This window comes from Festucalex cinctus, chromosome 5 (genome assembly GCF_051991245.1).
Source record: "Festucalex cinctus isolate MCC-2025b chromosome 5, RoL_Fcin_1.0, whole genome shotgun sequence".
Taxonomy (NCBI): domain Eukaryota; kingdom Metazoa; phylum Chordata; class Actinopteri; order Syngnathiformes; family Syngnathidae; genus Festucalex; species Festucalex cinctus.
In genome coordinates, this window is record NC_135415.1 from 22,687,892 (window position 1) to 22,708,879 (window position 20,988).

The 20,988-nt window shown below is 38.4% G+C and overlaps 1 protein-coding gene across 1 annotated transcript; it reads left to right on the forward strand.

Annotated features, from left to right (window-relative positions):
* Positions 1–2,250: 2,250 nt before the first annotated feature.
* Positions 2,251–18,828, forward strand: plcxd3 (phosphatidylinositol-specific phospholipase C, X domain containing 3). The gene is made up of 6 exons (XM_077522713.1): positions 2,251–2,478; positions 12,523–12,779; positions 14,364–14,537; positions 15,850–16,025; positions 16,257–16,358; positions 18,144–18,828. The coding sequence occupies exons 1-6, from the start codon at positions 2,373–2,375 to the stop codon at positions 18,301–18,303; spliced, it is 975 nt and encodes a 324-aa protein (XP_077378839.1). The 5' UTR covers positions 2,251–2,372; the 3' UTR covers positions 18,304–18,828.
* The last annotated feature ends 2,160 nt before the right edge of the window (positions 18,829–20,988 follow it).

The window sequence follows — 20,988 nt, forward strand, 5'->3', positions numbered from 1 at the left end:
TATAAATCTACTTAAAATAACATTTAAAATCATCCCCAAAGGCTCATGCATTAAATATACCAAAGACGAAAACTGACATTTTTGCTATAATTCTAGTTAGTTTTAATTAGTTTTGTAGTTTGTTAGTTTTTGTTGTTTAAAAAGCATTTTTGTTTTCATTTTATTTCTTTAACAAAATTATTTTTTTAATTTTAGTTTTTTGTTGTTGTTGTTTTTTTAAGTTTTTAGTTTTAATTCACTAAAATAACCTTGCTCTGTATACACATTGACCTGCACAAAGAACTCAACGGTGTAATATGCATTCCAGGCCAATATCATCACTTTGTAAATAATTACTACGCATGTCTCATCCAAAAACATTTCATTACCCTTTGTCAGCATTTACAGCGGAATTTCTATCTTTTGGCCAACAAAAGTCCGATACTTCTCTACAACGAGCATTTAAAGATTCAACTCCTTTCTTTTTTTTTCTTGTTCTGCCACCACAAAATGAAACCAGTGATAACAAAGGGAAAAATAGGTCGCAGGAGTCTTGCCATATCTTTTGAGACTCCAGCAAATTTTTTGAAAATTCAGCACAGCGTCTTTAGTGGAACCAGTGCTGACAAAGTGGAAAAAAAGGTGATGATGACTATAGAACCAGAAATAGAACTTTGTGATGTACAACAATGGTACGTATGTACATCTGTGTCGTGGATGTTGAGTATGAAATGACTAAAGTGAGTGGACAACTTATGGCTTCTAAAGTGACAGGAAAAATCAAACAAACATGGAGCATATTCTTGTGACTTCAAAGCAGTGAGGATCTTTTTTGGCGAACTGTCTCAAATTTTAAAAACAGTGTTGCACATAAGGGGCAGATACGTCCATAAAGCTTAATGCGGTTGCTGTCTTCCCCAAAGTTTATTGAAGCGATAGATTTCTTTCATGTAACTCAGTAGTAATTATTATTTTTGCTTCTTCCAGTAGCACTTCCAACACCATCACTTCAAATGTCATGTTGCACTTGTGCTGTCCTTATTCCATGGAGAAAACCAAGCTCTATATGATATGGATGGATGGATATTACAATAGACATGAAGACACTGTCCTTATCAAATTAATACCTCCAATTTGAGCCACATTTGCCATGCAAATGAATGCCCCACACCTGTCCCCTGATGAATAGGTGTCTTCCCCAGGTGTTGAGTCTACCATGCGCTGCCAGAACACATTTTGGAGTCACCCTGCAATAGACCCGCCTGAAGCGGCACTCAACACATTATTGCAGTATATGTCACAACTCGGGTTCTGAATGTTTCAAGTTTTATGGGGCACATCATTTTTTATTCTTGTCAATGCTGCCGTTGAACTTTGTCGGGATCATGTTTGTCTTCTTATTTAATGGGGTTTAAATGTGACCTTTAATTGTACATCTCCATGAATCACTTGAATGTGACTTCAGTCACTTCACTCCTTTTCGTCGCTCAAGGGGAAATTTTACATACTGACTATATGAAATGTATAATCTAGAATACATGCGCCAGTGACACTCAGGGCTGAGGAAATCTGGGATTCCCATAGAACATAAAGCCATTTTCAACACTGAAGATTGGTCAATAATTTGTTAAATAAATAACAGACCAATGTTATGTCTGTAGTGATTTTTGTTTGTTTGTTTTTTGTTTAGTAATTTAGTGGCCATGTTTAACATGGTGGGGGATTTGTTTTAGAATTTTTGGAATCAATTTTTGTTTGTTTTATTTATTGTTTTTCCAAATATTTTTTATTTTTCGAAATGTATTCTTTATGACAGAAAATATTCCAAAAACAGCGAAAAAAATATTCTAAAAATTTCATAAAACATAATACAAACACTAAAAATCCCCCCCAAAATAATCAGAAACACGGGAGTATTTGTTTCCCAAACAAACTTAAACATATTTTCAAATTTTCGTTGTGTTTTTTAATACGTATAGGAAATTCAAATGCGATAAAAAAAAAAAAAAAAACTCAAATTGAAGCATTTGAATTAACATTTAATACAAAATATTGTACTTTTTACGTATTACTCCATGTGCCTGTAACTGTGATAATGCCTGCACATACAGTTAGGAAGAAGCGGCGATCTCATCATCATAATTGTGCTCCCCGCAGACGTGCACCGCCCAGGGGTGTGTGCAATGTGGACTGTCGCTTAACTTGCGCGTGGAGCGCGTGTGCGTCCAGAAAGGGCGGAGGAGGAGGAGGTGGTGGAGGAGGAGCGCGCACTATAGGCATCCATCCTTCCATCCATCCTTCCATCCATCCTTCCATCCAGGCAAGCAGAAAGGTGGGCATCGAAGCAAGCTTGGTCCTGGAGAAACGGCGGTGGCGGCTTCAGCGGCGGCGGCATGGCTTCGTCTCACGGGAGAAGTAGTGACCTGCGCTTCGCCGACTGGATGTCGAGTCTCCCGCAGAGCATGCACAACATCCCTCTCACCAACTTGGCCATCCCCGGTAAGTGAATCCATGTGCTTCATCGGCTGCCGTTTGTGTGGCTTGAAAATCCCGACACATTCTAACAGGCGGTCTTTTACGATGAATCTGTACGTAGGTCTGAATCACTAACCTACGCTAACGCGGTAGTGAGGTCAAACATTACATATTGGAATGTAAAAGCACTTGTCCGTGAATATAAAACAATCAAATGACAACAGTAGCCTACTTGTAGCACGTGTATTCTTCCTCGAACACCGTTCGTAACCTCGAAATGTCGTATGACGCTAACATTGTAAAACGAGACCGCAATTGAAGTCTCTTTTTGGATGTACAAGACCTGTTGCGCAACGTGACTAACTGATTATTTTACACTCCATGGCATAGATAGATATAAGCTGTACTCTGCATCCGAATAATATTGGTGTAAAAAAAAGTGTGTAAATATAAAGATTCACATAATAGACTTTGTACAGGCGTGGTAGCCACACACATTTGAATAAAATAATTAAACCGATTGAAATAGGTGTTAGATGTTGCCAACCAATCGGTGGCAGGTCTCCTTACACCCCCCCCCCCCCCCACCCCAACCCCCCCTTATGCAACACCTTATTACAAGTCAATTAATAATCTGAAGCCATAATGGCAATGGTGACTTATCAATCATTTGTCGTTCATGCTGCTGCACACCATTGATTTTTTTTTAATTATTATTATTATTCTCGAGTGAGGGCAGCAGAGTTGTGTATTGTTTGGCATGTAGGACTCAGTCAGCAGATCCTAGTTTGAATCCCTGTGCTTGCTTGCCTATCTGGGAGCTCTGACTTTCTCCCACATTCTCAAAAAAGCTTGTTAAGTAGTTGTTTTGTTTGTTTGTGAACATATACCCTCTGTTATTTGTAGGAAAATGCACCTATTTGCTGTTTTTGTGATCGGGCCAAAGCCAAAATAAAACTATTGCTTTGGCGCCATCTTGTGGCATCTTGTGACCAAGGAACTATTATTACGGGAGTGGAAAAGCTTGAATTAGTTTTGTTTGATAGAAAACATGCTTTGCTACCATCTTCAGGCAGCTATTGTCAATTTTAGGGGTTGTGAGTCATTTGTGGATTTTTGCTATGTGTGGCTGCACCTAATCCCTATCCCTCAAATTGTTTTAATACTGCAGGCCTACGCGTGGTTGGTGTATGCAACTACCTATAAATCTATTCCTCTATGAATCCTTGCAAATTTCCATAAATTCCCACAATATTGCAATCCTAATTGCTTGGGTGGGGTTAGGGTTTCACCATCCAGCTCCAAACCACTAGGGGGCATTTTTTTTTTTTTAATGGTAAACCATCAAAGCCTTACAGTCATCCATTCCTTGCTTTTATCAACATTTGTCCTTGACGTCCCAATTCCTACAATGTCATTGTATTAAAATGGCTGTTTTACCTGCATGTCCAAAAATACATCTGATTTTACAGTGACCAGTGATGCTTGTTTTAAAACAGTATACACAATCACTAACTTATGCCAATATGATTTTTGGCAGAAAATAAACAGATTACCGATTAATCTGCCAGTTATTTAAAAATATATGTAATGCATAAAATTACCGCTCATCACCAATTCCTTTTCACTTGCGCACAAATTTCCGCTATTAAGATTCTCTGCTTTGAATGACAAGTCCATAGTATAAACTTATCAAAACTTTTTATGAAGTATCGAAGGTTATTTGTATAGATTTATGTATCAATATTAAAACCATTCCTACTTGTTTACAAATGCTGTAAAACATCAACTGCTGTAAAGCATCAACCTTAAATACTCCCGACGTCGATGCTAACTTCCTGTTAGGATTTGAATGGGATTCAATCTTCGCTTTTAGCATTAGCGCCAGGCTAGCGATGTTTTAAAAACAAAGCATGTTTTGTATTTAAATATACAGGGGATGTAATACTTAACATTGTGTGTTTAGTGTCCCAGTTAACTCCAACTGCGGTGTAATTAAACAGCTTAGAGAATGCTTGGGGGACAACAGAATAACCAGAATAACATACGCTATACATTTGCCGGTAGCTAATGCTATGCAAGCAAAATGGTGCATTCAGGGTGCTCTCACAGCGTCGAAAAATTTGGTTTTCTTCGATAACGTTGTAAGGGGAATATAATCGGCCGTTTGGCCCAATTGGCCGATTGTTTTGGCTGATGTTTGAAGGCCAATAATCAGCCGGTCGGGCCCTAATACGTAGCACTATGTGTTGTTTATGGCATTTTTTGTATAGTACTGATGGCTTCTATCAGAGCAATGTGATAGTGGTGGTGTTACAAGGTGGATTAAGTTGGGTAATTAAGTCCCCCATTGAAGGCCCAGGTACCAAATGCACGACCCGCCACTGCTTATAAGACAGAAGCCACACACCAGCATTGACATGTCATAAGTCATGCTGTAATTTGCTGAATCACACGCCTCATTGTGGCCCAGTTGCGACACAGCGAGCAGCATGGGAGCATGCTCTGTCCCATTTAATTAGCTATCATTACTTGCTCATTGCCACTGGGGTGTCTGGGGGTGTCGGCGGTGGGAGGTGGGGTGCAGCTCAGATGCTCTCCTCCTACCCAGCTCCTCCGTTTGGATCCATGTTCTGTATAAACACATCGTGATGATTACTCTTCTTGCTTTTTGTGTTTGCATGTTTGGCAGAGTTTGTTTGTCAAGATTTCCAAATCCGAGGAGAGTTCTATTTTAGCGGCCACCGCCTTGTTGCTATTGGATAGTTGATGTCTAATTCTTCTCACAGGGAAAACTTATTGTGTCCAGCTTCTATTCAGGCGAGACCCAAACTGGGACGAAAACAAAGAAACAACTGAACAAGGCTGTTTTGCCTCAGAAAGCTCCATTATTCCTGATTTTTGATGGAAGGATGTTATGTTTATGAAGTTGGTGCAGTGTGGTACCACAGTGGTATGTGAGCTCTCTCTAGTGGTAGGGGTGTAAACGATTTGAATTGGAAAATCGGAAGATGTGAATGCATCAAAACGAACCAAATGAAAAAGTTGAAATACGTATCGAATTGTCGTTTATTGGAGAGATATATCTTTGAAGGAAACGCCTCATTTACAGTGCCGGGTCCAATTTTCATTTAACTTTTATGTGCAGTATAACCGTCAAGTATTTATTTTAATATACATTTTTATTTTATTATTATTTCAAAATAGTAATGTTACAATGACTAACAATAATATATGTGCTTATTAGGGCTAAAAACTCGTTTTTGATGAAGACACCTCCTGTATTTTAAAGTTGTCATGGTGGTGGTACTTGGAAAATGAAAAAAAAAAAATGAGGTGGGACCCGGTGTAAAAAGTTTGACAGATTTCTCAATAGATGTCCCTCGGCATCCGATAACAGATGCCTGGCTCGTGTTATTTATTTATTTTTGCGAGGCGGGGAAATGTCCCCAGACGACACAGACTGACTAATCCCGACTCGAGTGTTTTATCAATTTGGAGTACTCGACAGCGTGAGCCGAGCGAGGAGTGCGATGACGCGACTCTGTTGCCAAACAGTCCCTGGTTTGCATGCTGCCAGGGTAGCACAGCTGCGCTTGTCGTCCTTCTGTATGACAGGAAATTAGTAAGGATCATTATGGATTTGTTGCTTTATTGTCCCCTGATTTCCCTTGGATGATAATTCTTTGTCATATATCGAAAAGCTACAAGCTTAATGTTCGCGTTGAATAGGAGATAAATACAATGCACTTGTTGTGGTAAAATGAAGTAAATTCAGACGAGTTAATTTCTAGGGAAGGTACATAAATAAATATGAATATTGTTTATTGTCTTTCACGTTAACGTGACCTTCAGGGTTGCAATTGCCTTGCTACCATTATGTGTGACAGTCTGCAAGTTGCTAAATTTGGAGCAGAGAAAGCACCTGTTGTTGTTGTTGTTGTTGTTGTTGTTGAGGTACAATGTCAATTTCAGAGTAGTGTGAGAGGGTTATCGAATCTGATCTACAATAGTTGTGCTCAACAAGACATTGGACGTTGTTTTGTATCGTACTGTATTTTATTGTAGGGTGATAAATCTGATTTCCAGTAATGGGGCGTTGGAATGTGTTTTGTGAATAAGAACTTTTTTTTCTTTTCTTTTTTCTTTTTTTTTCTTTCTTTTTTTAAGAAAAAAAGGGGTCCCCAACACATAACCCTGAGGAACGCCGAGCGAGAAAACTGTTAGCCTGCAATTAATTTAAAAAACAAAACAAAAGTATTATTAAAATAAATAAATAAATAAATAAATAAATACAACTGGACAACTGAAAGAAAAAGCAAAAAGAAACTTAAAAATCTAACTATAGTCTATACTATATTTTGACTAAATTAGTTTTATTCATTTTTGCAATTGGAGATAAGAAATTCAAGTTGAGTGCTCATCATAATCCATCCATCCATCCATCCATCCATCCATCCATCCATCCATCCATCCATCCATCCATCCATCCATCCATCCATCCATTTTCTTGACCGTTTATTCCTCACAAGGGTCGCGGGGGGTGCTGGAGCCTATCTCAGCTGGCTCTGGGCAGTAGGCGGGGGACACCCTGGACTGGTTGCCAGCCAATCGCAGCATCATAATTCAACAATTGATTTTCCCCCACCCTGTCTAATTATGTTTCATATTTTTTGTTCTTTTTTTTTGTAGTTTTCTACTAAAGTCATGTGAAAACATATTGCAGATGAACATTTTAAATACAAGTCAATTGCTACAGTAACTGTTTTCCCCTCGCCTATATTAGAGCAATTTCTTGTTCCAGTCCCCATATGACCCCACCCCCCACATCCCAGTGGGCTATTTTCTGCAGTTACTAGAAGATGACTGCAGCTTGTTTCGCAGTGTGGTGGCCAACAGAGGTACAGTATGCTGCCAGATACTGTGTGAATTCACATTTGGTTATGCCACCACTCACCATGAAACCAATCTGGCGTCATTACACTGGACTGCATTTGTTTTGGACGTGACTGTGGAACGAGCAGAAAGCGATGTTCGCTCCATTTGGATTGGCAATTTTCTATTAGGCCCACATTTGCATTTAAATTAGTCATTTTTAAACCAAGGGCTATTTTCCCGGACATGACATTGTTATTAGTATTGAGACCAAATCCAGTGAGCTAACATGCTTAAGATAGAAGAAATAAACAGTACAGGCAACAGTTTCTTGTCCTTGCTGAGGTCAGGGGTGAGCTGGAGTCTATCCCATCTGACTTGGGAAAGTGTCAATTGTGGGGTACATATCGACAAACAGAGGCAATAAAAGAAGAAGAGGCAGAAGCAGAAGAAGTATTTTGTGTCTTTCCGGCTTCCTGTGAAAGAGGAGACTTTAATCCCTTGACTGGATGGCGCGCTTGCCTCCTAATCCCCAAACAAGGAGGATGATGCCGATGATGCCTATCAGTTGCCAGTGCACTCAAATGTTTGGGGAGACTGAAAATAGATTCTTGGTGGGGTTTTTTTTTTTGGCAATCCTGCAAACATTCCTGCTGAAATCCTGTATCCAGATGTCTTACAAGCCGTCAGAAAATGATTTCGTATGGATTTTCTACACAGGCGGCCTCGGTCGCGGTGCTGCCGGCTAATTGAGTTTCCCCACAGGAGGGCATTTGTCTTCATTCTAAAAGTCCAGTAGGTACACGGGCAGCATGTGTTTGTGTGTGTGTGGTTTTGGGAGGAAAAACCGATAAAAGGCAGTTGAGCCAGGTAGCCGTGTGCACATCCAAAGCTATTTTTAGACTGGGAGCGGGATAAAAGTGTACGGGGGATTGAAGGGAATGGATGTCCACATGCTGGATTTCAATGCTGCTCCATGGGTGTGCTTCAGGGACGAGGAAGCAATGTTTGACAATGAGACTCACTCTGTTCAAATGCGTGTCACTTGTTTTCTATTTGTATGAGAACTGGTAACTTTGTATTTTCTTTATGTCTCCTCATCTCATTCTGGTCATTCTCTCCTGATTTTTTTTTTTTTTTGAATCCTCATCTCTTCCTGTCCTCATTTGCTCCCATTATCTTTTTGTGTTATTTCATGTCCTCATCTTCTCATTTCGTCTCCTAATTTCCTACCGTCATTTTTTCTCTCTTCATCTCAATTCCCCAATTTCATTCCTTTCCTCATTATCTTCTCATTTCCTTCCCTTGTTTCCTCCCATCATCTTGTCGGATTTCCTTATCTTCAACTCATTCTCCTCATTTCCTCACATTGTCTCTTCATTTCATTCCTCATGTCGTCATAAAAATCCCTTTCCACATCTTTTTTCTCATCTCTCCTCATTATCTCTTATTGTCCTTGCATCTTCATTCTTCTATTTTATTTCCATCAATCATCAACTCATTCTCCTCCTTCCTCATCTTCTCAAGTTGTCTCTTTATTTCTTCCCTCATTTCCTCTCATCCCCTCTTCATTTGCTATTTCCCATCTCCTCAAATCATTTCTCGAAATATCCTCATTTTCTCATCTCGCCTCACTGAATTCTATCCTCATCTTCTCATCTGCTCCAATTTCGTCGCTTGATCATCAATTCTGGTTGCTCTTCCACATCTCTTCAAACCTCGCTCATTTCTTTTCTCATCTTATCTCAGTTCCACATTTGTCTTAATTTCCTTACTTCATCTCATAATAAAGTCCCTCTTCTGATCTCATATGATCTGTCATGTATTTTCTTCTCCACCTCCGCAATGCCTCATCACCAATTTCATTTATCTTCAGTCCTCTCCTTATTTCTCCGCTTATCTCCTCACCTTAAATGATCATTTCATTTCCTCCCGCATCTTCTCTCTTTTTCTTAAATACTTGAAATTGTCATTCACTCTCTTCATCTCTCATCTTGCATCCTCATCTCCTCAAACTGAATCCTCACCAAATTATCTCCTCATATTTGATCTTTTTACTCTCATTTCACTCCTCTCATCTGCTCAAATACTTTTATTATCCTTTTCCTTGCACTTATTTTTTATCTTGTTTGCCCTCTCCAAACCTACAGTCATCCCCTTATTTTCTTTTACATATTTCTTAAAATTCTCTCGTCATTTCCGATTTCCTCTAATCTCCTCATCTTTTACCACTACACTTATTTCCTGTCACACATTAGCCATCTGTTTCTCATCTCCTTATTAGCTCCCCCATATTCTCTCCATCTTCTTAAATCCCACTTCCTTATTTTATGTCATCATCTCCTTAAATCCTCCCCACGTTTCCTCCTCTCACATCCTCTTTATCTCCTCATCTCATCTTCTCCCCTCATTTCTGTTCATCCTCACAAGCATTTACTCGACTACAGCTTGCGTCTCTCTCGGCTCTTGTGGACAGTTTGGCAGGATAGTCAAACCCTCAGGGCTTAAAAATGTTCCACTGTGATGGTGTGTGTGTGTGTGTGTTTTCCTGCATGGCAACATAATGCACAAGCTTCATGACATACACTTTTAAGAGCATTCTTAATTTGTAATGCAGCTTTATTTCCTTGCCTTGGGGACTTTTGAATCCATTACAATCTGTTTTGATAAGCATGATGTGTTGTAAGTGTGTTGTTACTGAATATACATATCCAAATTTAGTAAACTTGTCCAAATACAAATAAATATAAAGTATCTTTGTTCATCTATCTATGCTAGTGACGTACAGTGACAGGTAGAACATTTTTTTGTGCCAATCTTTACTGTGCCAATGCACATACTTTTCATTAGAAAAAAAACCAATCTTAGTTTTTTCCTCTGGTCTCTTGAGATCTCCTTAATTTGTTGGAATTTAGAGGCTTCTGGGGTTGGTGTAAGACTTTGATTTTGTAACCATGTGGATGGCAGGAGGTATTTAGTCGGTGCTGGATTTCACTTTGATTTATCTTTCTTTTCTTTGACCTTTCCTCTGGTCTCCTGACCTTCTGAACTTCACGACTCTGGCGAGACTCTGAAGTATCCGGTTAAGGTGAAGGGTAATGGGATTTTTATTAGATTTTAGGTGAATTAATGAGTATAAATTTACACGCACGAACATACGCGCACACGCACGCATGCACACGCACGCACGCACACGTATGCACAAAATATATTTTAACAAAAAGAGAGAGATCAATGATGATTAGATGTTGAATTGGTAAGACTGCCGAATCAACAATCTCACGGCACACCATTGAATAAAAATGTTACAAAAAGATATAGAACAGATTTGTAGTGAATGAATATTTTGGAAAAAACTAGACAATTGATTAACAACCTTTCACTTATGCATGCAGTTCAAATATCCAGACATTTGATAGGTCGTTTTAGACGACAGTGAAAATGTTGATTTGCTGCTTGTTTGTTTGTCTGTTCAGTTGGCCAACCCTTAAATAGTGAAGATAAATCTTTCCCGGCGGTAACTTTAGCTCCAGCTGTTCGAGCTCGTTGGGGTCATGCTCCGCTTCCCGACGTGACCCTGGCTGCGGTGCCCACCCGCCCCAGCTGTCAATTCTCATTTGTCCCGAAACGTCTCCAAAAAGCTTGCCACGGAACCGACGTTGGACTGGAGGCTTCGTTCTGTCTCTGTGTATCTGTCTGTTTGTTTTAAGTGTGTGCGTACGTGTTGTTACTGTGTGAGACTGAACAGGCCTGTGATGAGAAAAAAATAAAAACAGAGGATGGGGAATCGATTGCAGAAATGAGAACAAGCAGGCGAATGATCAAACAATTTGTCTGGTTTGTGTAACGTGACATACACACACACTGCAGTAGGTCGTATCAGGACACGAAACCTTCAGACCATAACACAAGAGGGATGATTTTCATGATCAGGAATTCAGCCGGCATCTTTCCCATTGGGGATCATATAGCTTCACCTATCGCGAGAGCAGTGGTTCTTAACCCGGGTTCGATTGAACGCGCAGGGGTTGGGCGAGTCAGTCTCAGGAGTTTGGCAGAGCTCATAATGCACCCGACTCGAATAATTTGTGATGATACGCCCCGTTTGGGCAGCACGCTGCATTTTTTGGTGCGCTCAGTAGTCGATGTGTGGCTGTTGTGATGGTACGTCTTGTGATTTATTTATTATTGTAATCCCTTTATACTACACTTAAAAGTATAAATACCACACGTTTGTTTTTGCTCCCATTTTTATGTGATGAACTCAAAGATCTAAAACTTCTTCCACATACACAAAATCACCATTTCTCTTAAATATTGTTCACAAACCAGTCTAAATCTGTGTTGCCGAGGTAATCCATCCCACCTCACAGGTGTGCCATATCAAGATGCTGATTCGACACCATGATTAGTGCACAGGTGTGCCTTAGACTGCCCACAATAAAAGACCAATCAGAAAGGTGCAGTTTATTTTATTTTATTTTTTTTATCGTGGGGTGGTCTGGGGACTCAGAAAACTAGTCAGTACTGACTGTTTTCTGGGGTAACCCCCCCCCAATCTTGATATGGCACACCTGTGAGGTGGAGTGCATTATCTAGGCAAAGGAGAAGTGCTCACTATCAGATTTAGACTGGTTTGTGAACAATATTTGAGAGAAATTATGATAAGTGTATGTGATCTTGGCGTTAATCTCATAAGAATAAACAAAAGTGCTGCGTTTATATTTTTGTTGAGTATATGTCGAGCAAAAGAAAGCAAGAATATGCACAATATGAATTCAAGTGTATAACGGAACAAATGGTGTTCCATAGGGTTAAATTCTGGGACTCAATTCTGTTGTTTTCATTGTATCTGCGGCTTGTTTACAAACATATTGAAAATTTCTATATTCTCCTTCTGTACTAGAGAACTATTATAAAAGATGTAAGAAATCAAAGTAAGGAAAAAAAACAACAACTCATCATTGATAGCAATGCTGAGTTGTTTTTATCTTCTGTTGTGGATGATGGTGTGCTGGAAATGCTTTCAAGTTGTTTAGGTTCATGACTTAACAACCCTGATGTTGTTATTCAGACAAGTTGTTGCCATGGCGCCGGGCTAATTCTAACCCCGCGCTTTCATCCCTTGCAGGCCACACGGATACAGTACGACGATTCCTGAAGGCTGTCTTTGTTTGTGTGCGTCACCTCCAGGTTCCCATGACTCTTTCAGCTTCTACATCGACGAGGCGTCCCCCGTGGGCCCCGAGCAGCCCGAGACGGTGCAGAACTTTGTGTCGGTTTTCGGCACAGTGGCCAAGAAGCTGATGAGGAAGTGGTTAGCCACGCAGACCATGAACTTCAACAGCCAGCTGGAGGCCGGCGTCCGCTTCTTTGACCTGCGCATCTCCACCAAACCCCGAGACCCAGAAAACGAGCTCTTCTTTGCCCATGGTCTCTTCAGTGCCACGGTCAGTACACTTTCGCAACATCCGTCTAGATGTCTGTCTCTGTCTTTCTGTCAATGTAAGGATGAAGGTTTTCATTGTAGTGGTAGAGTAGTTGACTCAAATGCAGAAGGATTGGCTAGGCAGAGGAAAAACATAAAAAAAAAAAAAAAAAGTCCAATAAGTGAAAAAAAAATACTGCAACAGATTTAAAAAAAAAACAAAAAAAACAACAAAAAAAACTAATTATCAATCCAAAAAGCAAGATACAAAGTAACAACAAAACACAAGGAATGACTCACTCCAAAAGACAAAAATGACATAATGTGACAAGGACGCGTGACAACAATGAACCAACACAGGCTGAAAGAGTCGCAGGAATTTAATACAAACAAAGTGATGAGACAACGAGGCTGATTGGTAGACAGGTGACAAGGTAGACAAAATCAAAGTTAGGCAAACACATGAACATGGGACACAGGAAAACAAGACATCATTTAATGATCACTTATATATTAAATATTTCCGTATATAATAAAAAATAACTGATAATTGAATGAAATATAATAATAATCAAGTTACTGTAATTAAATCTGTGTATATTATTAGTAGCCTACAATGTATTTTCTTTTTATAAAAAATAATTTTACATTTAAATGTGATCTGAGTGTGGGCTCCATTTTGTCATTTTCAGGGTGAAAAATTAGGACCTGATCTTACAGCTTGTAAAATGTAACATGCACTTCCTTGGCCCAGTGTCTATTAATTTTCAGAGAAATTAGTAGGATCATCCTGCTCATAAACACACAAACTAATGACACTCAGTAGTGCGCATACATCTGTCAAAGCTTAAGAATCTAAAGTTGGATCAGCACCAAATTGCACAAGTGTCCACATTTCCCCATTAAGGTTTCTGCTTTACTCACTGAAAATGAAGTAACATTTCCTGTGGAAGAATACCAACTGCTCATTTAACTCGAACGGCACAAACAGCAGAGCACGGGCGACCATTTGTCTTAATTGGAATCAGCAGCAAATTGAACGTCTTCATTAGGAGTCAAGCTTTCATTACTGCGAAATAAGATAAAATGTCAAGGTTGTTGTTGCGGTAGATTTTGCGTAATCCTTCTCACTTAGCCACAAACTCCTTGGCAGAGGTGTCAATTAATGTCAGGCTTGAATTATGTGACATTTTGAAAAATGTATCATAAGGTGGATAGGTAGCAAGCTAGCTAGCAAGATGGATGGATGGATGGATGGACGGATGGACGGATGGGTGGATGGAGGGATGGAAATATTTTATAACCCATTACTTTGTGCATATTGTATTTTTTTTTCTTCTCCAAAACAAAACATTAGCAGTGTAATCTACACCAGTATTTATTGCATTTCTGAATATTTCAATGAATGCCCATTAAATGTTACAATTGAGAGAAGGGCACATTTTCCTGATTTTCTCCATGAATAATGCATGATTCTTAATATCAAAATTCAAGCACCTGCAGGAGGCGGATTGCTCCGAAGGTGTGTAATTTGCTGCTGATTCAAATTATGATTAGCGGTTTGCTCTAGTTCTAAAAGAATCCCTCCTACGTGCGTTTTCTGTAGGTGAGAGAAGGTCTGGAGCAGATCAGCAGCTTCCTGTCGGCACACGCCAGAGAAGTCGTGTTCCTGGACTTCAACCACTTCTATGGCGTGCAGAACTTGCACCACGAGAAGCTGGTGACCATGTTGAAGGATGTTTTTGGGGACAAGCTCTGCCCGGTCGTCTTTGCGCAGGAGGTAAGCCTGTGAACGCCTCGCTTGATGAACCCTTTAAAAACTAAAAGTGTATCTGTCTACTACGGAAGCGTATTGCATTCACTTGAAAAAAAAAAAAAAAATCTCCTGTTTTTCTGACTAATGTTTTTGGGAGCTTTGTTTTATTGAGTTTTTTTTTTTTTTTTTCTGAATATAATTAAAAAAAACGGAAAAAAAATATTACTCCGAAAAACAGGGGGGGGAAAAATTACTCCGAAAAACGGGAAAAAACATTATTCCAAAAAACAGAAAAAAAATAAATAAGTAATTTGTTTTTTGGACCTCTGAACTCCAAGTGACTTGTTTCAGACCACTGACCTGTATTTATGATTGGATAGCCGAAAGCCCATACACGCCAGTGCAAGCATTTGAAGTCACGGGGCGGCCATCTTAGTGACCACGCCGGCAGAAACACCCCACCCCGCCTCGAGCTGCATATGTCTCATCTGTACGTATACCGTATAGTTTATACAGCAGTCTGCTTGTGACGTGGGCGTAACAAGATGGCCGCCCTGTGACTTCAACGGCTTGCACTGGTGTGTATGGGCTACCGGTTATCCAGTCATATAACACATTCACTGCCAGCCCAGCAAAAATGCATTATTTGACGTCTTTTTCCGTCAATGGCAGTCAATGAGTTAAGATGAGATGTAACCAAAATTGACGGATTTTTAAGCAAAATTTGCCTTAAAAAAAGAAAAAAGGAAAAAATGATGCTGCAATATAATCACAAAATATATTGGCACATTGTGTTTAACACATTCACTGCCAGCCCAGCAAAAATGCATTATTTGACGTATTTTTCCGTCAATGGCAGTCAATGAGTTAAACAGGTCTGCACCAAGTCATTTGGAGTTCAGAGGTCCAAAAAAAAAATTACTCTGAAAAACAGAAGTTGGTGCTCTGTTTTTTGGAATATTTTTTTATGGTTTTTTTTGTTTTTTTTTAATAATTTTTCCCCCCTGTGTTTTTTTTCTGTTTTTTGGAATTTTTGTTTTTTTATGACAGAAAGAAATATTCAGTAAAACAGAAAAAAAATATTCAGAAAAACAGAAAAAAATATTATATTACTCAAAAAAAACAAAGCTCCCCAAAAAAATTAGTCAGAAAAACAGGATTTTTTTTTCCAAGTGAATGCAATACGCTTCCGTAGTCTACTACTATCTATTTTTTTTAAGAACATGTTGTTTGAAGTATTTCAAATGTTTACAAAACAGTTGAGCTAGCATCTATGGTAAAAGCATCGATGTTCTGCAGTATTTTTACATTCATTCGTCCGTCCCCGTGTCCTCAGGTGAGTCTGCAGTATCTGTGGGAGAAGGAGTACCAGGTGCTGGTCTTCTACCACCACCCCATGGCCCTGGATGTGCCCTTCCTGTGGCCCGGCCAGATGATGCCCTCCCCCTGGGCCAACACCACCGACCCGGAGAAGCTGGTTCAGTTCCTCCAAGCCTCTGTCACTGACCGCAGGTGCGCAATTAATAGCGTCACTGTCATTTTCTGGAAGATTTACCTCAATGTGCTTCTTATGTTGTGGGTCAAGCTGACCGCCATTCTAAAATTCCTAAAAATCAAAATATTGTAAAGTTATTGTGCTACTACGACGCTGTGTTGATTATTCTTGCTGTGGTTCACATTCATTTCTCTATCATGTAGTATTTATGCACATTATTATTTTATTATAAAAATTGTCTCCTGCAGGAGGAAGGGGACCTTCTTTGTTTCTCAGGTGGTCCTCACACCGAAGGCCAGCACAGTGATGAAAGGCGTGGCCAGTGGACTCAGAGAGACAATCACAGAAAGGTAATCATGTTCTGTAGAGAAATTTGTAAAACTGTGTATGAAAAGTAATGCAAAGTAAATCGGTTTAGTTTACTAAAGTGGTTGTTGATGACATTTAGCTTCACAATATCTGCCAGCAGTTTGGCAGACTTCTCCTTGGATTGTACAGAGTATTTTATTGAAACAGAATAATAAAAGATCAACATCGCCCTTGTGGAGGACACATACAATATTGATGTGGAACAGATAAAAGTCTGGATTTTTTTTTTTTTAACTTTGGTTTCTTTCTCATTCTATAATGCATGAACCTCTCAAGTGCATCTTGAAGGTGTCCAAAATATCAATTAAGATGGCTCAGCCTTGGTGGAGGTTCTGCTTTCAGCTGAGTGAGCAGTGAAGTAAACATTGTTTAGTTTTTTTCAAATCAGTTCCACATTATTTGCACTAAATTGTGTACCAGTAAATGGTTATGGGTAAAGGGCCTAGGAAAAACCCGTGAAATTTGGTAAAACGAGAGCTGTCATTCGATTACATTTTTTAATCTTAATGAATTGCTTGACTTCAGTAATTAACTCATGATTAATCACACATTTTATATATCTGGTCTAAATGTACAATAAAATAAAATAAAATGTTCAATAATCCCCTCTTGCTAACATAAAGTGGAAACAATATTTTAACCCAATACAAATATGGTTGTCTTTTAGTACATTAATACAGTAATTTTATAGTACAGTAATTCATAAATTAATTTCAAGAATGATGTACTGTGCTGTAAAAAAATAACGTGAGATATTAATTTGTGTTGATGTAATTTTTCTGCCAGTAGATGGCATGAGCGTTTAATGTTGGACATTGATGACAGCACAGTGCAAGGGGCAGGCGTTGATTGAGCATTAAAAAAATATTAGTTGTATTAAAGGAACTTTAAGTGAACTTGATATTAACGCACTAATTTTTACATCCCTAGTAAAAACACAAGTAAAAGTGCAGATTGCCCAAGATAAACACGAAGAAGACTGAGTGTAGTGTGAAAAGGCCTTCATACTCCACAGTCTCTACTTGTCTGCAGCACGCCATCATTTTGGTCCCTAGAGTCTCCTGTTGAGTAAATTTACTCTCCGTAGTTGAACTTTCAGAATTCTTATTTGGTTAACAAAAATGAGTGAAATAACAAACACTAAAATTGAAAATATTTTTGTCCATGAAATAAAAACAAAAATGCTTAAGAAAAAAAAAGAAAACTAATTGAACGAAATCTTATGATTGTAACACTAATCAAGATTAACTACAATTATGGTAAATGTTTCGTCGTCGTCAATTAATATCATATATGAACTTTTGGGTTCATATTAAAAGTATTTATTTCAGTATTTTCTGTATTTGTAACTACAGAAGAAGGAAGGTCAGTTGTTGAGTTAAGAATTGCAGTCTACTGTATTTTATTACACAATATTTAGTTACTTTTTATATATTTAAAAAAACTAAAACTGATACAAAACAAATTCAAAGCATTTTTGAAAAAAGAAAAACTAACAAACTAGTTTGCCCCCCCCCAAATCATAATAAATAAATAAATAAATAAATAAATAATAACACACACACACAAAAAAAAACGGGCTTCCCTTTCTGTGTCCTCCTGCTGGTCATTGTCGTTTTCGTGTTTCGTGGACAGGTTGTGACTGAGATGCCACATTCCTTGTGTGTTTTTAATACTTTCTAAAAAGTAATTAAACAGAATAAAAAAAAAATCACAATGATATTATAATGAGCTATAATGCGAATTGCAAACAATGTGCCCCGCAGGGCTTTGCCGGGAATGATGCAGTGGATCCGGTCTCAGAGGCCCGGCGAGAGCGGCATCAACATCATCACCGCCGACTTTGTTGAGCTGGGCGAGTTCATCAGCGCCGTCATCACCCTCAACTACCACATGGACGACGAAGACGACGACGACGCCACCTGAGAGCCGTCGGCGGGGTCGCCAGTGAGCACGGTCGCCCCCTGCTGCCCGGGGGGGTTCTTGGTCTGTGCTCTGCCTCTTTTCTCCTTGGCGTTTGTTTCAGAGGAGATGTGCTGCTCCTTTCACTTTATTTAGGGCTATAGTGAAATGGTGAATGACACGGAGACGAGGCTGAGAGAAGAACCGTTGCGATGGTGAGTTAGATTGGTGTGCGATGTCAGTGTCAGCCTGCTAAGGACAAAAACGTGTTCTCTTTTTGGTGAGATGTAGGCCTACCACCCAAACCTGTAAAAATGGCCCACTTTCAATATACAATTGTAAAGCGTTTTGATATATGTTCCTCATAAGGCATTTCTGCTCAACGCACTCTTCTGTGATTATGATCACAAAGGTCAAATGTGAAATAGTTTAAATGTAAGACAGTGACAAATAGCAGCCAATCCAACTGATCTTTGCACGCCTTAATCGGTCAATTCACTTTACTAATAGTAATTTCAATATTTTTTTAAATGTATTTATTTATTTTAACATTTTTTTTCTTTTCTCTTTTTGTAGCATTTGTTATTTATTTGTATTTGGATGGGGGTGAGGGGCTGAACTTAACTTAATTGTGTTTTTCACACATAGCTCCAATGGCGTACCATTTGGAGTATGTGGGAAAAACAATTAAATACCCAGACTGTTTATCATTTTCAATATTTTTATTTAGTTGTGGACGTGGTATTTATTAATTTTAACCCATCACTTCCCATTGAATAAACAGTATGTGGCAAAATCTCAATAGTCAATTAAACAGCAAGCATTCACTTTTTAAAATGTCCACAGGGGGGAAAAAACAAATAGCAAATAAAACAAAATTGGACTTAATTTAAAAATCACTTTTTTTTTTTTAATGTTTACATTTCTTTGTTAATTTGATTATTTATTTATTTATTTATAAAAAAAAATTGTGGGTGTATTTATTAGCATCATGCCACTGAGAGAAAGTGAGAGGTGTGGGTGGCGAGAGGCACCAAAAAAATAAGATTGCACAGCTTGTATAACATTTGTTATACATTTTTAATGTTGTTTTTTTTTCTTAATTTCGTTATTAATTACTTGAAACCCATCTCATTGATAGAATATGGGAAAATCACCAAATTAGCAAATAAAGCGAGTTTTCAATTTTTTTTTTTTTTTACAAATGTTTTACTTATTTCTTAATGTATAAATTTATATATTTTTTAAATCATTTTCTTTAAAATATATATTTATTGATAATACCATTGGGAGCATCTGTTTAAAAACAAAACAAAAAAAGATTACACAGCTTGCCACAAAATTCTTATACTGTAGATTATTCATGATCTATTTATCATTTGAACCTATCTTGTACCAAATAATCTCCAGAATCTAAAAAAACATTTCACATCCCTCACACATTTAAAACAATCTATTTGTCCTAAATCTTAAACCATTGACAGTTTGTGTGGGTGGGGAAAGCAAATAAGATTTGACTGCTATTGAAGGTGTTGCTGTAAAGGATTGTAAAGGTTTCGCTGGCTTCAAATGAATTGGTGGTGGGTGCTGAGTCGTGATGTATAAAAATATTGCTCACAAGAGTCTATCCAGCGTCTGTTTATGCTTTCAATCTCCTCCTTGTACGTCTGTATCGACTGCTGTGGTGCAGCGTCTATGAGTCACCGTCATGGTTTTCTAGTCTTTCTGCTGACACGCAATTTTAGAGGTGAACTTTATTTCAAGTCAGCTTTTTTTTTGTTTTTTTTTGTTATTTTATTTGCAGCACTGTTTAGATAGCGGTTGGTGTCTTTATCGGGTGTCTTTGAATGTCTCCAGAGCTCTGAATTTCACAATATCCGGCATTGTTGTTCCATTATCTGTTCATTAACGACCTTGCGAGATAGAGAAGCAAATTAAGGACAGATGCGTTGACAGAAGTATGAGGTGCTGTATTAAAAGAATGAAAAAAAAATAAATGAAAAAAATGTTGGACATTTACCTATGAAAATTTAACAGTGTTTTGGAATTGTGGTTCAACAAAATTATTTAAAAAATAAATAAATAAATAAATAAATAAATAAATAAACTCGTGAAACAGACCTGGACAAAAATGATGGTTCCCCTAGAAAAGAAGTGTACTCTCTAATTTAGCACCACACGTGTCTTCAAACTTGTAACCAGCCATCTGACCTATTTATATTTTCTCTATTTTCCTCTGACTACAGTTGAACACATTACTCAAAAATGTAAGATACACAAGACTATCGTCAACCTTCCCGGATGTGACTGTAGGAGAACAATTGAAGAGAGATGACTAATATGAATGGGAACAGAAATGAAAGGTTAACTCCAAGGTCAAGGTACATTATCACGTCGCACCATCCGTCGAATCCAAACCCACCAAAGAGGAAACCACAGTTGAAAATAAATCATTAAAAAAAAGGGAGACTGAAATTTGCCTCACTTTATGTTGGCAAAGACAAAACAAAACGGGAACTGTTTGACAAGGCACATCAGCAAAATGAAACATACCAAAAAAAAAAAAAAAGAATACTGTCCCAACTGTGACATATGGAGTAGGCTCTATTTTGGTCTGGGGCTGCTTTACTCCATCTGACAAAATAGTTGTCTTGAATAGGGATGAAATGTTAACACAATCAATGTGTTCTAGAGGGAAATGTGCTGCCA